General features: G+C 37.6%; 2 protein-coding genes across 7 annotated transcripts; one reads left to right on the top strand and one right to left on the bottom strand.

Annotated features, from left to right (window-relative positions):
* Positions 1 to 859: 859 nt before the first annotated feature.
* Positions 860 to 8,003, bottom strand: tdg.2 (thymine DNA glycosylase, tandem duplicate 2). Of its 6 annotated transcripts, none has more exons than XM_044357685.1 (11): positions 7,908 to 7,925; positions 7,599 to 7,728; positions 5,914 to 6,209; positions 4,859 to 5,058; positions 4,570 to 4,639; positions 3,389 to 3,524; positions 3,033 to 3,115; positions 2,829 to 2,923; positions 2,571 to 2,742; positions 2,247 to 2,406; positions 860 to 1,277 (listed from the first exon to the last, which is right to left on the bottom strand). In XM_044357685.1, the coding sequence occupies exons 2-10, from the start codon at positions 7,652 to 7,654 to the stop codon at positions 2,300 to 2,302; spliced, it is 1,215 nt and encodes a 404-aa protein (XP_044213620.1). In that variant the 5' UTR covers positions 7,655 to 7,728; positions 7,908 to 7,925; the 3' UTR covers positions 860 to 1,277; positions 2,247 to 2,299. The 6 variants fall into 6 exon arrangements, with proteins under 6 accessions (XP_044213620.1, XP_044213623.1, XP_044213618.1 ...); XM_044357688.1 differs by having other exon boundaries at positions 7,599 to 7,666; XM_044357683.1 differs by having other exon boundaries at positions 7,599 to 7,659; positions 7,908 to 7,923.
* A 1,432-nt stretch (positions 8,004 to 9,435) lies between these two features.
* On the top strand, positions 9,436 to 11,745 carry c7h12orf73 (chromosome 7 C12orf73 homolog). The gene is made up of 3 exons (XM_044356664.1): positions 9,436 to 9,570; positions 10,161 to 10,297; positions 11,260 to 11,745. Exons 2-3 carry the CDS (start codon positions 10,190 to 10,192, stop codon positions 11,380 to 11,382), a joined length of 231 nt encoding a protein of 76 aa, XP_044212599.1. The 5' UTR covers positions 9,436 to 9,570; positions 10,161 to 10,189; the 3' UTR covers positions 11,383 to 11,745.
* The last annotated feature ends 320 nt before the right edge of the window (positions 11,746 to 12,065 follow it).

The raw sequence follows: 12,065 nt of genomic DNA, 5'->3' as shown, positions 1-12,065 counted from the left end.
CTACTTTGAATAACTTGTCAATTTGTTCCACAAAAAAGTTGAAGTGTCTCATTAAAATCCTTAGAATATCTACTCCTCCTTCTCCATCATTAAAAAAAACAGAATTTAAGAATATGCAAATACTTTTCATCTCCTGGACACTTCACTATGAAGTCCATTCTCAGTGTTTGTGCACTGGAGGCCTCAGGTTTCCACAGCGTACTTGGGTAAGTTGAAGACTGCACCAGGATTGGCTCTAAACTAGTTGTGATGTCACAAATTGTACTCGTAGGTACACGTTAAACTTAGATTTTCAGGTGAGCACAGAGAAACTTTCCACCATCAGCAGATGAATGTGAAAACAGGGTTCAAGTGTAAAAATCTGGACTCAAACATTCAAGTGAATGAACAAGAATAAAAACATATTTTTGAGTGGTGGGGGACTTAAAGTTCAGTGAAACATTGCTTATGTTTCTCAAAACAGAAGCTTTGATACCAAAACATGGGCTGGAAACAGTGGTTTTATACTTTACTGTTGATTCAGGAAGTCTGTTAGCCTGCTGTATTAATATTTATTGGAATAACTAATGTTTCACTGAGATGCCGGATTTTCTTTCCAGCTTTTCTGTCTGTTTTCAGCAACTGCACTACTGTACATGCGCAGGTTTAAACAGATTTGATGAGTGAATCATCAAAATAAGTCTTCAGCCTCTTGACATAGAGCTTTGAAAATCTGACTTTCTACCCAAGACAAAGCATTACTCATCATTTGTGAGGTGTTATGTTATCAGGAGAAGTCTAGTTTTTCCTCATGTTATTGGTTATACAGTATATTATGGCTTTACATGGTTGACTTAAAACAATACGACAGTAAATGAGCCAGCTTTAGAAGAGATTTAATGATTCTGTAATTACAGATTAGAAATCCCAGAGTACAATTACTTATTTATACAGCTGATAAATCATAAAATGTCATTCTTTCAAAATACAAAAATAAGTCACTGGACAGACATACAATACAAAATGCAATAAATAGTGATAGAAAATAACACCAAAAACATGCACCGTCTGTAAAAAAAAAAAACATAATTGTTGTGGGCACTTTCTCCCTTGTGCGTCATATTACAGTGCCCCTGGAAACTGTATGACTCCTCTTCTCCTGTGAGGTCATCAGAGCGTTTTTGTTACCCTAACTGATGCTACTATTACAGCTGATATCTGGTATCTGTCGTACAAACATCTTCAGCTGCAGTGGTTACGTGCCATGTGGTCCGCTGACTGGCCTCCGATGTCCGTTTCTGCAAGATACCACAATAAAGATAGATTAACTTTCTCCATCAAGCTTTTGAGGCTGTGGCACCTCTGCCTGTAGCCTTATGGTCTGCTGATTCTGCTTATTCATTTCAAGAGCAGCTGAAAACACACCTTTTTAGACAGGTGTTTGAGTAATCCTGTAAGAAGTCGACATTTTATATTTCCATGTTTTATTGTGTATTTTTCTGTTCACTTTTTCTATGTTTTTTACTGTGTAGTTTTATTACAGATTGTGTATTTCTCTGTGTTTCTTTTTGGCATCATGCTCATGTAAAGCACTTTGTGACTATTGTCTGTGAAAAGCGGCTATATAAATAAATTTTATTTGCTTTACTTACTTATGCTGCTTGCAGAAGACATTTCTAAGTCATTGACCAATACACTGGTAATAATTACTTCAAGAAAACACCCAAAACATGTCTTAAATCACCATGCATGGGTTCTATGTGTTGTATTTACTGCAAACTGTGTAAACTTACTGACAAGCAGAATAGGTCAGATTGATTCACGTCATGTTAGTATCATTTAATTTTAAAAATCAACTCAACGCTTCTAACTTGCCTTGAATAGGTAATCAATCATAGTGATTTGCAGTATTTTTAGTTACATTATATGCACCAGAAACTAATTTTTGAGTTGTTTATTCACAAAAAACGTCACTCTTTGTGTTATTAAAACTGTGCTTGGTACATTTTTAAGAGAGTCTAAAATCTATGTATAGTCTATGTATAAAATAGAGAACTAATTGGAGTTTAAAACCTAGTTGCCTAAATTAAATTCTGCTGTCTGATGTGGTCACTGAGAAATCGTGTCAACAGATGAAATATTGGAGACATGCATCGTTTAAAAAAACATGTGAAACTTCTCTACAAACGACTGCATCACTTCTTGAGCCGCCCAAAACAAGGCAATTCAACCCTTAATTAGAACGACATCTTTGGTAACTACGATACCTGTGTGCTACAGCAGACGAGGCCTGTTTTATCTCCTCTCCGCCGTCTTTTTTTTAGTTGGAGGAGTTGCTGCTTTGCCTCATATTCTCATGCAGCCCACTACAGCTTTCATACTCTGGATCCACCTGCTCCTCTTTGATTGCCATCCTCTTAGCGTCCTCTGCAGAACAAACACAACAACAAGGAGTTAGATCTTCATCTAAATACGTCTGTAAAATGACAACCCTGGTTATGTTTCAAGTCTATAATAGGCACAGAATTACCTCTGATACCTGATGTTTTAACTTTACTATATAGCCAAAGAGTAACGTACTAAATGTTTACCTTTGGCCAACTGCAGATCGAATGAGTACTGGGTCTCCGTGACATCACGGCTGGGTGTAAAACCTTTCATCTGGTCTCGCAGTTCCTTCAGCTTGATGTAGAAATGTACCTTATCCTGTGCACGGGGAAACTGGGCACAGCGGGGGCTTGACGATGGCATCAAGTAGCAAACCTATGTGGAAGAAAATATGCTGTAGGGATGGACTGGTTGTAAATATTGTTGAGTATATTTCAGAGTGATCCAAGTTTGTCACATACTGTTTCAGTTTCTGGGATTTTGTAGGGCTGCAGACCGAACTCGAGGTTCTTTGCCTTCACACCGAAGGTTTCTTTGCAGAAGATCTCATAAATACCTGTAAAAAATGTAACTGTTAAACCTTAATTAATAAACCATATAAATATTTCCAACAGAAATGGACAAAATGAACTAGTAAAGTACTTTCAGTGTTTCCATCATTTTACCTTTTCCATTAAAAGCTGCTATTAATGGCTTATATTTCTGCAGCTTGTCAAGTAATTGTCGACCTCCTTCACGAATCTCCTTACTGGGACAAAAACATAAAACCAGACAAATATTTTCTATACTTTTTTTTCAAGGGACAAACTGGATTACATTGGGTGATTTGTACCCAGAAATTCCTCACTGTTGGTAAAATTCAGTCATAGTCTACTGTTGCACTGATTCTAAATCATTAGATTCAATAAAAGCATCAATGACATGACTAATTTGTAATTGTTAATCATATTTTTTTAAGTTAAATTGAAAGTATTATAGTAGTATAAAGTTTTTGGAGAGATAAATGTGTTTTATTATTTACTTGGAGAGGTCCTTGCTGCCGGGTGTGGTCCTCTCTACCATGTTGGTGAAGCCGATGCTGTATTTCTCCGGCAGGCTCTGGTCGTGGCTGTAGTTGAGCTGCTCGTCGGTCAGACCAGAGAGAAACAGACATTTCCCTGGACACAAAAAGAGGAGTTGCAAATTCAATATGGCCGAGTGACTTTCATGCAAATTGTTATTATCAAAACACGCTGGACCTTTTCAGTTACTGTCGCTGCACTGAATCTTTAGTATCAGCACGCAAAACAAGGTGCAGTTTATCAGCACGTTTTAGTGATCCTATGATGAATGTATTGGCTAATCAAATTTGGGCAATGAACTTTTTTTTTTTAATAAATGAATGTGCTGACCTGCTGAAGGTAAAGTGACAGCGTAAACCAGTATAAAATTAAATGGTGCCCAAAACATACAGGAAAACGTAAGATTACCAACCAGAAAGATTGTGCTCAACTAATATGACAAAAACAGAGATTATTCAATTTGATTTAAAAACATATCCATACATGAATAAGCTGTAACACCTGAAGACTACATGTTGTGATTGAGAGTGTGTAGTTGAAGTTGAAACAAGCTAAAACTAATGAATAAATGGTTGAAACATTCAGCTTTTGCCTCTAAGTGGCAGTAGTAGGAATGCAAACTTAATCAAACTGACCTACGTATTGAAAGATAAAAAATATCCACTTGAATATCATTGATAGTTAAATATCATATAGTTTAAAATCAACATAATTGAACACATTTGGAACATAACGTTGGTGCAGATGAAGGGGTGCTTCATCAGACAGGGCTGTCAAAAAAGGTGGAGAACCACTGCTGTAGACTGATGATCACTGAAGTCATTTCTATCATCATTTCTATATCGAGTGAAATATTCAAACCCAAGACACCATTTTTATGGCTTCACCAATATATCGAATTGAAAGTTACTGATGTTATTTTTGTATCCTTTTATAACATTTCTTCATAATTCAGTTTGGTATTTTGTGGCATCTCTGGATCCTTTAGAATACATTTTAAATGATGAGTTTTTTTTAACAAATCTGAGCTGCATAACATGCATTCATAATGATGAACCCAACACCAGGATGATGGGTCTGGGTCTAGTGAATACTAGCATCTATTCCCTGTAGTCAGTAATGAAATTGAATTTCAACCTACAGAAATGGTTTCCTGGGTTTGGGTAATGGTGTCCTTTGAAGGCTGACAATAGTCCTGGGTTAATTCCAATCTGAGGAGAAATATGAAGGGGTTACCATAGCAACAGACCTAAAAACTACAGCGTTTTGTGACTGAAACCTAACAACACAGATGCATGGTTTGTAAATATTTTTTTTTTAAATTGTGCGATTTTCCTTGTACAATTGGAACAAACACCGACACCAATCTACTACTTATACAAATAAAAAAAATATATAAATTCTTATTTATAACTCAGTAAATAACTCACTATCAAAATGTCAAGGTTGTAGGTAATAACGTCTGGCAGGGTTTTGGCCATAACCTCAGCCACTGACATGCCGTTGAAGCGGTTGAGAATCCTCTTGGCCTTTTTGGCAGCCTCGATCTCATCCTCTTCCTCCTGCGACTCGCCGTTCTCTGCCTGTTGTTTGGGAGGCCGGCCTCTCTTCTTCTTCCCCGGCGTCACAACTAAGACAGAGAGGATGAATGTGTTGATGTAAGACAGTGACTGATAAAAAGACAATCATAATTATTAGTGAAAATACAAGGGATAATGATAAAGATATTGGAGTTCATAAGTTTGCAACAATTAGTCCATTAATTAATTGTCGATTGATTGTTTTGAGTCAATTTTTAAGAAAAATTGCCAAAATTCTTTGGTTCCAGCTTCCTAAATGTAAATATTTTCTGGTTTCTTTAGTCTTCTATGACAGTAGACTGTCAGTAGACAAGAGTTTTGGGATGTGAACTGTCCGTCTGGACATTTTAAGTTGCATCTTGGACTTTGGGAAACAGCGATCAACATTTTTAAACATTTTCTGATATTTTATAGACCAAACAATTAACATGGAAATGACAGTGCTCTCATTCTAATCAACTTATTGGAAGTAAATATCCATAAAACTATTTTAACAATAAAAACTGCTGCAAAACCTTTGCAACACAAGCCGTTAAGAGAATTCGGAGTTACATTTTATCATTTTTTTTACCAGCTGTAAAAAGACGGGTTTAAATTAAACGGCTGCAGCTAAAACTGTGTGTATTACTGCATGTTTACATACCGGTGCACTCAATTAATCAATTTTAGTTTGTACTGGACTTTGCCCTTTAAACTGCAAGATTAGTTCGCTGAATTAATACAGAGAATCACTGTCAATCAACTATTTTGCCAAACATGCAACATGTACACAACATATTAAAGGCTAACAGAATAGTATGCCAAAAAAGAACAAGGTAATAAACAGATAGATATCTGTTTTAGGTCTGACGGAGAAATGTGTTGAGCATCCAGAGTCTCAGTCAGATCAATAACCTTTTCCGTACCTTGAGTTGGACCAGCAGGCTGAGGTTGGTGCTGAAAACTTGGTTCTTGCTGCTGTATTGCATGTTGATGTTGAGGATGCTGCTGCTCCCTGACGCTCTGCTGGTACACTGGCTCCTGGTAGTGACCCGGGGCTGGAGGGTGGTTCTGGTAGAAAGGCTCCTGGTAAAGACTTGGCTCCCGGTGGACGGACAGCTCGGTCATGACAGGCTCATCTCTGGGACCTTCTGTGTAGTGGCCCATGTTGTGATACGACATCACATGCTGCGCCTCAGGATGCTGCTGGCTTGACTGGTACCTAGAAAAGTAGGGGTGCATGAGAGAAGGAGAGAGGAGGAGGAGGAGGAGGAGGAGGAGGAAGGTTAAAGATAAAAGGAAGAGGAAGGTGAGCAAAAGAAGACAACAAAACAGGACCCGGACACAACAAGAGAAGCTAAATCATGTCTGGTGTTCAATGGGGTGCGTGAAGAAGTGAAAATTACAAGACACAATACTTACAAACAAACATGCTGTGATGTGTACACCTGTTTGTATTCTCTGCATTGCATTCATTCATTACACTTATCAATATGTAAAATAAGCTCTCAAGCTATTTTTCCTCTTTTGATTGTGGCTGTTTGATCAGTTTTGAGCATAAAACCTGGAACACTCACTCATTACACCCACAAATTGCTCTTTTTACCAACAATAAACAGACAAATATGATGTTTGCTTTGACACGGTTGTCTACAATGGAATGAAGACATAAATACAAACAACACAAACAACTTGCAAAAAAATACTGTGGTTGTGATTCCTATGAAGTTGACTCCAAGTCAAACACTAATGTGAAGAGGCTGCTTTATGACTGTATCATTATACAATTGACAAAATAGTAAGAGCCAAGGTAGATGTATTTATGAAACCTGTAGCAAGTAAGGATGTAATAACTGCTGGATAATGTGGTAACCTGTTGAATATTTTATGAAATGTCCCTTTAAATGTGTTAAAACTGCTATGGCAAAAGCAGAAAATACAGTATTCTCACTTAAGAGTAAATGAAAACAATCATTATTAAATACTGTTTATATAACGTAGTTATGTGATTACTCAAGCTATCAGGCCCACAGTGTGAGCTAGCCTTTCCTCAAGACGCAACTAACGATTATTATCATTATCAATGAATCTGTCAATTATTGTCTTGTCTATAAAATGTCACAAAACAGTGAGAATGACCCTTATAATTCCCAGAGGTGGCGTCTTTAAATGTCTTTTTTTAATTCAACAGTTCAAAACCCAAAGATATTCAGTTTACTATCAAGAATGGCAAAGAAAAGCATCACGGCTGCAACCAACACATTTTATTTATTTATTTTAGCACATTTGCTTAAAAAAAATGACTAAAACGATTATTCGATTATCAAATTGTTGCCGATTAATTTTCTGTCAATTGATTAATCGACTAATCGTTGCAGCTCTGCTTTCCTTCTATTTAAAATTTGATTTCATCGCATTTTTGACAAGTTATTAACCCTTTGTAATTACATTATCACTTGCTACAATCTTTAATGTAAGGCTTAATGTATGATGTCCTGTGTCAAATGGTGTTTTTATATATTTTATCCCATCTCATGCATGAAATGAAGAACGTCGGGGGAGATAAAGATGGTAAGTTTCCCAGGACCTGCCACCTCCAGCACCAACTCACCACTGCTGGAAATAATCCGTAGGAACCGTCAATGATGTATACTGGTTTTCCTCCATCTTAACTGTTGACTTATTTGAATACAATGAGATTCATTCTGCTTCCAAATGTTAGTAGAAACTGGGAATGTGAGCTGTGTGGAGATTACAGTACATACAATGCATAGCTGGCACAAAGAAGACAGATGGACGCAGGTTTTTAGCTAACAGTTAGCTGTCAAACGTCACACAGCTCGACAGATATCTGTAAATCGCAGGCGACCTTTAACGCTACATGAACGAAACGTAAAGGTATATTCTCAAACTAACGTACCTGTCATACATTTTGTTCTTTAGTTTTCAAATAATGAGACGAAGGGGGCAGGGGATCCTCTCAAAACAAAGACCATTTAAACGCTCAACATTTCCTTTTTCCTCAGGTCGAGTGAAGGTTTACCGCCACCTGTCGGCTGGGAGGTCACGGTGTACTGCAGGGGTTACACTGGTAGTTAAATAATACCAGCAGAGGTTAGACTGGTAGTTAAGTAATACCAGCAGAGGCTAGACTGGTAATTAAATGAGACCAGCAGAGGCTAGACTGGTAATTAAATGAGACCAGCAGAGGCTAGACTGGTAACTAAATAAGACCGGCAGGGGTTAGACTAGCGGTGGAAAGTAACTTGAATAAGCACATTTATTCAAGTACTGTACTTAAGTACAATTTTGAGGTACTTGTATTTCCATTTGATGTTACTTTATACCTCCACTCCACTACATGTACAAATGTATATAAAGTAGTTCAAACTAGCTCCACCTCCAGCAGCTACAACAATAACATGCTGCTCTAACACTGATGCTTCAGTATTAATAATCTAATGATGCCATATATAATAATATATCAGTCAGAGGGACCAAACCACTACTTTTACTGCAGTACTTAAACTACATCAAGCTGGAGGATTTTTCATGCACTTTTAAAAAAAAAATGCTGTATTGGTACTTTTACTTGAGTAAAGGATTTGAGTGCATCTTCCACCACTGGCATTGTACTTCCAAAAAGTTGGGGGACTTATGAGAAACAATGTAAAATGCTGATTTCTGGGTCAGTGGTAAAGGTTAGGGTTAGGTTAAGTTTAGGGTATAGGGTTGATGTGAACCTGGACCAGCCGCAGTGAGCTGCCGCCTTCCAGATCCCACTGAAGCACCCATACTAGGGGGAGCAAGTGGGAATACCGGTCAGGCACCTGGGACCAGCTGCAGCTAGCTGCTGTCTTCCCAGCGCCCTGGTCACTGTTCTCACTCTCCCACAGGCCTCCATCACTTACACTGAAAGTGCATCTGAAGGGGATCTTTTAGGACAAAAAGAAAAAGGAAAACCTCTTTCATATGGTCAACTGACTGTTGTTTTCAGACAGACTTGAAAACTTGTGAACCTGTCCTTTAATTGTTAATTTATTTTTTTTAAAAATAGCACTGAGTATTTTAATTCAATAAAAGAGGCACACTACCAGTTGGTGCTGTATTTTGTATGGGCTCATATAACACCACTAGGTGGCGACAGACCTCGACTGTGAGGAAGAACCAGCGTCAATTGTCACTGTAGAAGAACGTAGCAGCCAAAGATGGTAGGTTTTAATACAGTAGATTACTCCACTGGAAATAATCTGTCCAATGTAGACTAAAGCCCCAAAATAGTGGACGAGAAAGCAAGTATTTTTCCATTTAATCTTAAAAAGCAATCACAATACGCCTCAAGCAACATTTAACAACCCTAAAATGCATTAAAGGCGACGTAACGGGACACTGAATCTTTACGTTGGTGGTATCTGTAAAAAGGGACAGAGTGAGCGCTCATCACTCTGTTAAAAAAATATCTTTGTGTTAGCTAAACAGCGTGACCTGTTTCTGCGTCCCAATGACAGACATCTGGGTTTAAGATGGTGAAAATCAGCTTCACACTGCGGCTGTTTACCAACGTGTCAGTGAAATAAACAAAGGTATATTCTTACAAGCTTTCAGCTCATGTTAGTTCATGTCTGTTGTTCTTTCAATAGTCTCTAGCCTACAAACTTTTAGCCATGATAGCTGTTACCAAACATTAGCAGCTAGCTTCCCTGTCAGTGAGTTGTTATAGTGCAGGTGGTTAGCATCTATGTGCATGTATGATATGTACACATGCATTTTGTACATTTATTATATGAAAATTGTGAATTTAACATAGTTAGAAAACCTCATTGCTAACTTATGTCCGGAGTTGCTGTTTTCTGTGTACATAATCCCAGTATTCAGTTTGATGATGTGTAAAATAATTATTTTGTGTCCAGTGGTATTTGGTCCTAATGACAGGCAGACACAACTATTTAAAAAGTTTGTTATCCTTTGATCTATATGTTAAAGTGGCAGGTATAGGTAGCAATTAACCAGCTGCTGTTACAATTTTAGCAGACAATAACTATTTGTCAGAAAAGGAGTTGAAATCATGTTTGTTCTGGCTCATAGAAGTAATTTGTTTTGATGTGATGCAGCAACACTGAGGGGACAATAAAGTATATCTTGTCTGATCAAATGTGTTCCTCTCTTTTTCCAGGTTGAGTCGAATCCCATCAGTCTGCGAAGATGCCTGCAGGTGTGTCGTGGCCTCGGTACCTGAGAATGTTCGGGGCCAGTGTACTGTCTATGTTTGCTGGAGCGCAGGTCGTCCACCAATATTACTTACCTGATCTGGTGAGGGACAAAATCCTCCTTTTTTTCACACTGATCTGTTTGTGTTTTCTGTAGGTATTGCAAATTGTGGAGACATGATGCTTTTGTGAAGTGTAGCAAATGCAAATGCAAAAAAAATAAAAAAATTAAAATATATATATATATATATATATATATATATATATACGGAAGCATACATCAGTCATGTACATGTCATTCTGGCTGATGTGTAGTACTAATACACATATTGTGGTATTTATAGTGACAACCAGCATACTGTATGTCATATGTCCATTCAGCACAAGTTCTCCTGTATTTCACTTGCATTTTCATTTCATTTGAAAGTCACCACACTGCAGATATGAACATGTTGCAAGTTTAAGTATTGTGTAAATATAGTAGAGGTGCCCCATTTAGGTTTTTTTGGGCCTGGACCCTTTTAACCAGTTGATCAGTAACGGACAAATGTGTGTTTTTAATAATTTGTAAATATGTTCGTCCTGACTAGTAGTACTCAATGAATGCAACGGCTATGCTACTAACATTATACTCCCTGTTTTAGAATATCTATTTCTACTTATGATCAGTGGCTGGTCTAATATCTCATGCAAGTATAACTCACTTACATGGCACATGCCTATGATTGTTGCTTTACCCCTTACTGGTAGTTTTTCAGTGGCTTTTTCCTGCCTGCAATGGGTTTCTCCCTGTATGATTGTTGAACATCTGTGAACATGTTGAACATCTGTGTCTCTCAGATTCTAAGGGTCTGACACCTAACTGATACCAGACTCTTAGTGTTGTTTTAGATTACTAAAGCATTTACCAATATCAAACATAGTTGATGTGACATCCCAGTATCTATGTTTGATTAGCTATGCTTAGGAATTACATAAATGCAACACCTTGCAACCTAATAGGCCTATTGTTTGAGTGTCTGTTTAACAGTTTATGTATGTTTGCTGTTTTTGTTTTTCTATCAGACTATACCAGAGATCCCACCAAAGCCTGGGGAGCTCCGGACAGAACTAATGGGCTTCAAAGTCAGAAAAGAAGCCGCTGCGGCAGCCTTACAGCAGCTGAAAGAAGAACAAAAGCTGGATTGATTTGGATTTATACATCGTCTGTGTGTTGGACACTCAATCGGGCAGACACTGTCCAATTTTTGCCAACATGCCCGGGAATAGAGTCATCTCTGCGACATCTCCAAATGGATTTTGTGTGTTTGGTTTTTTCTTTTAAAGGAACTCACAGAAAATGCTAAACTGTTAGCATTTGGCTGCTCGGGATCAGGAACTCATATACATGCATTCAGATCTGTCTGTTGTTAATATATCTCTTCATCCTCTTTGAATGTGTTGCAACATGTAAACCCAGGAAGAGAACACTTGTAACATGAACGCAGTAACTGTGCTAAAGTCCTTAAATAATTTTATTCTATTAAAAAAATAAAAGTATAATTTTGTCAATACTGTGTGGCAAATGTTATAGTTACAAATGTGATGTATGAAGTAGGGCTGAAATGATTAGTCAGTTGAAGGACAGGTTCACAATTTTTCAAGTCTGTCTAAAAGCAACAGTCAGGTGTCCATATAAACACTGAAAGAGATTTTCTTCGCTGTAATCATTCCTCCTGTTCATACTGGCTATGAAAAGATCCCCTTCAAATGTGCTTTCAATATAAGTGATGTGGGGACAAAATCCACAGTCTATCTGAAGCTTATATGAGGCTTCAGCAGTCTGAGTTAGTCATATCAAGTAGATATCTGCCACATTTACAGTCTTTTTA

The sequence above is a fragment of the Thunnus albacares genome, chromosome 7 (genome assembly GCF_914725855.1).
Source record: "Thunnus albacares chromosome 7, fThuAlb1.1, whole genome shotgun sequence".
Classification (NCBI taxonomy): Eukaryota; Metazoa; Chordata; class Actinopteri; order Scombriformes; family Scombridae; genus Thunnus; species Thunnus albacares.
Note: the sequence above shows the minus strand (reverse complement) of the source record. Positions and strands in the feature narration are given on the sequence as shown.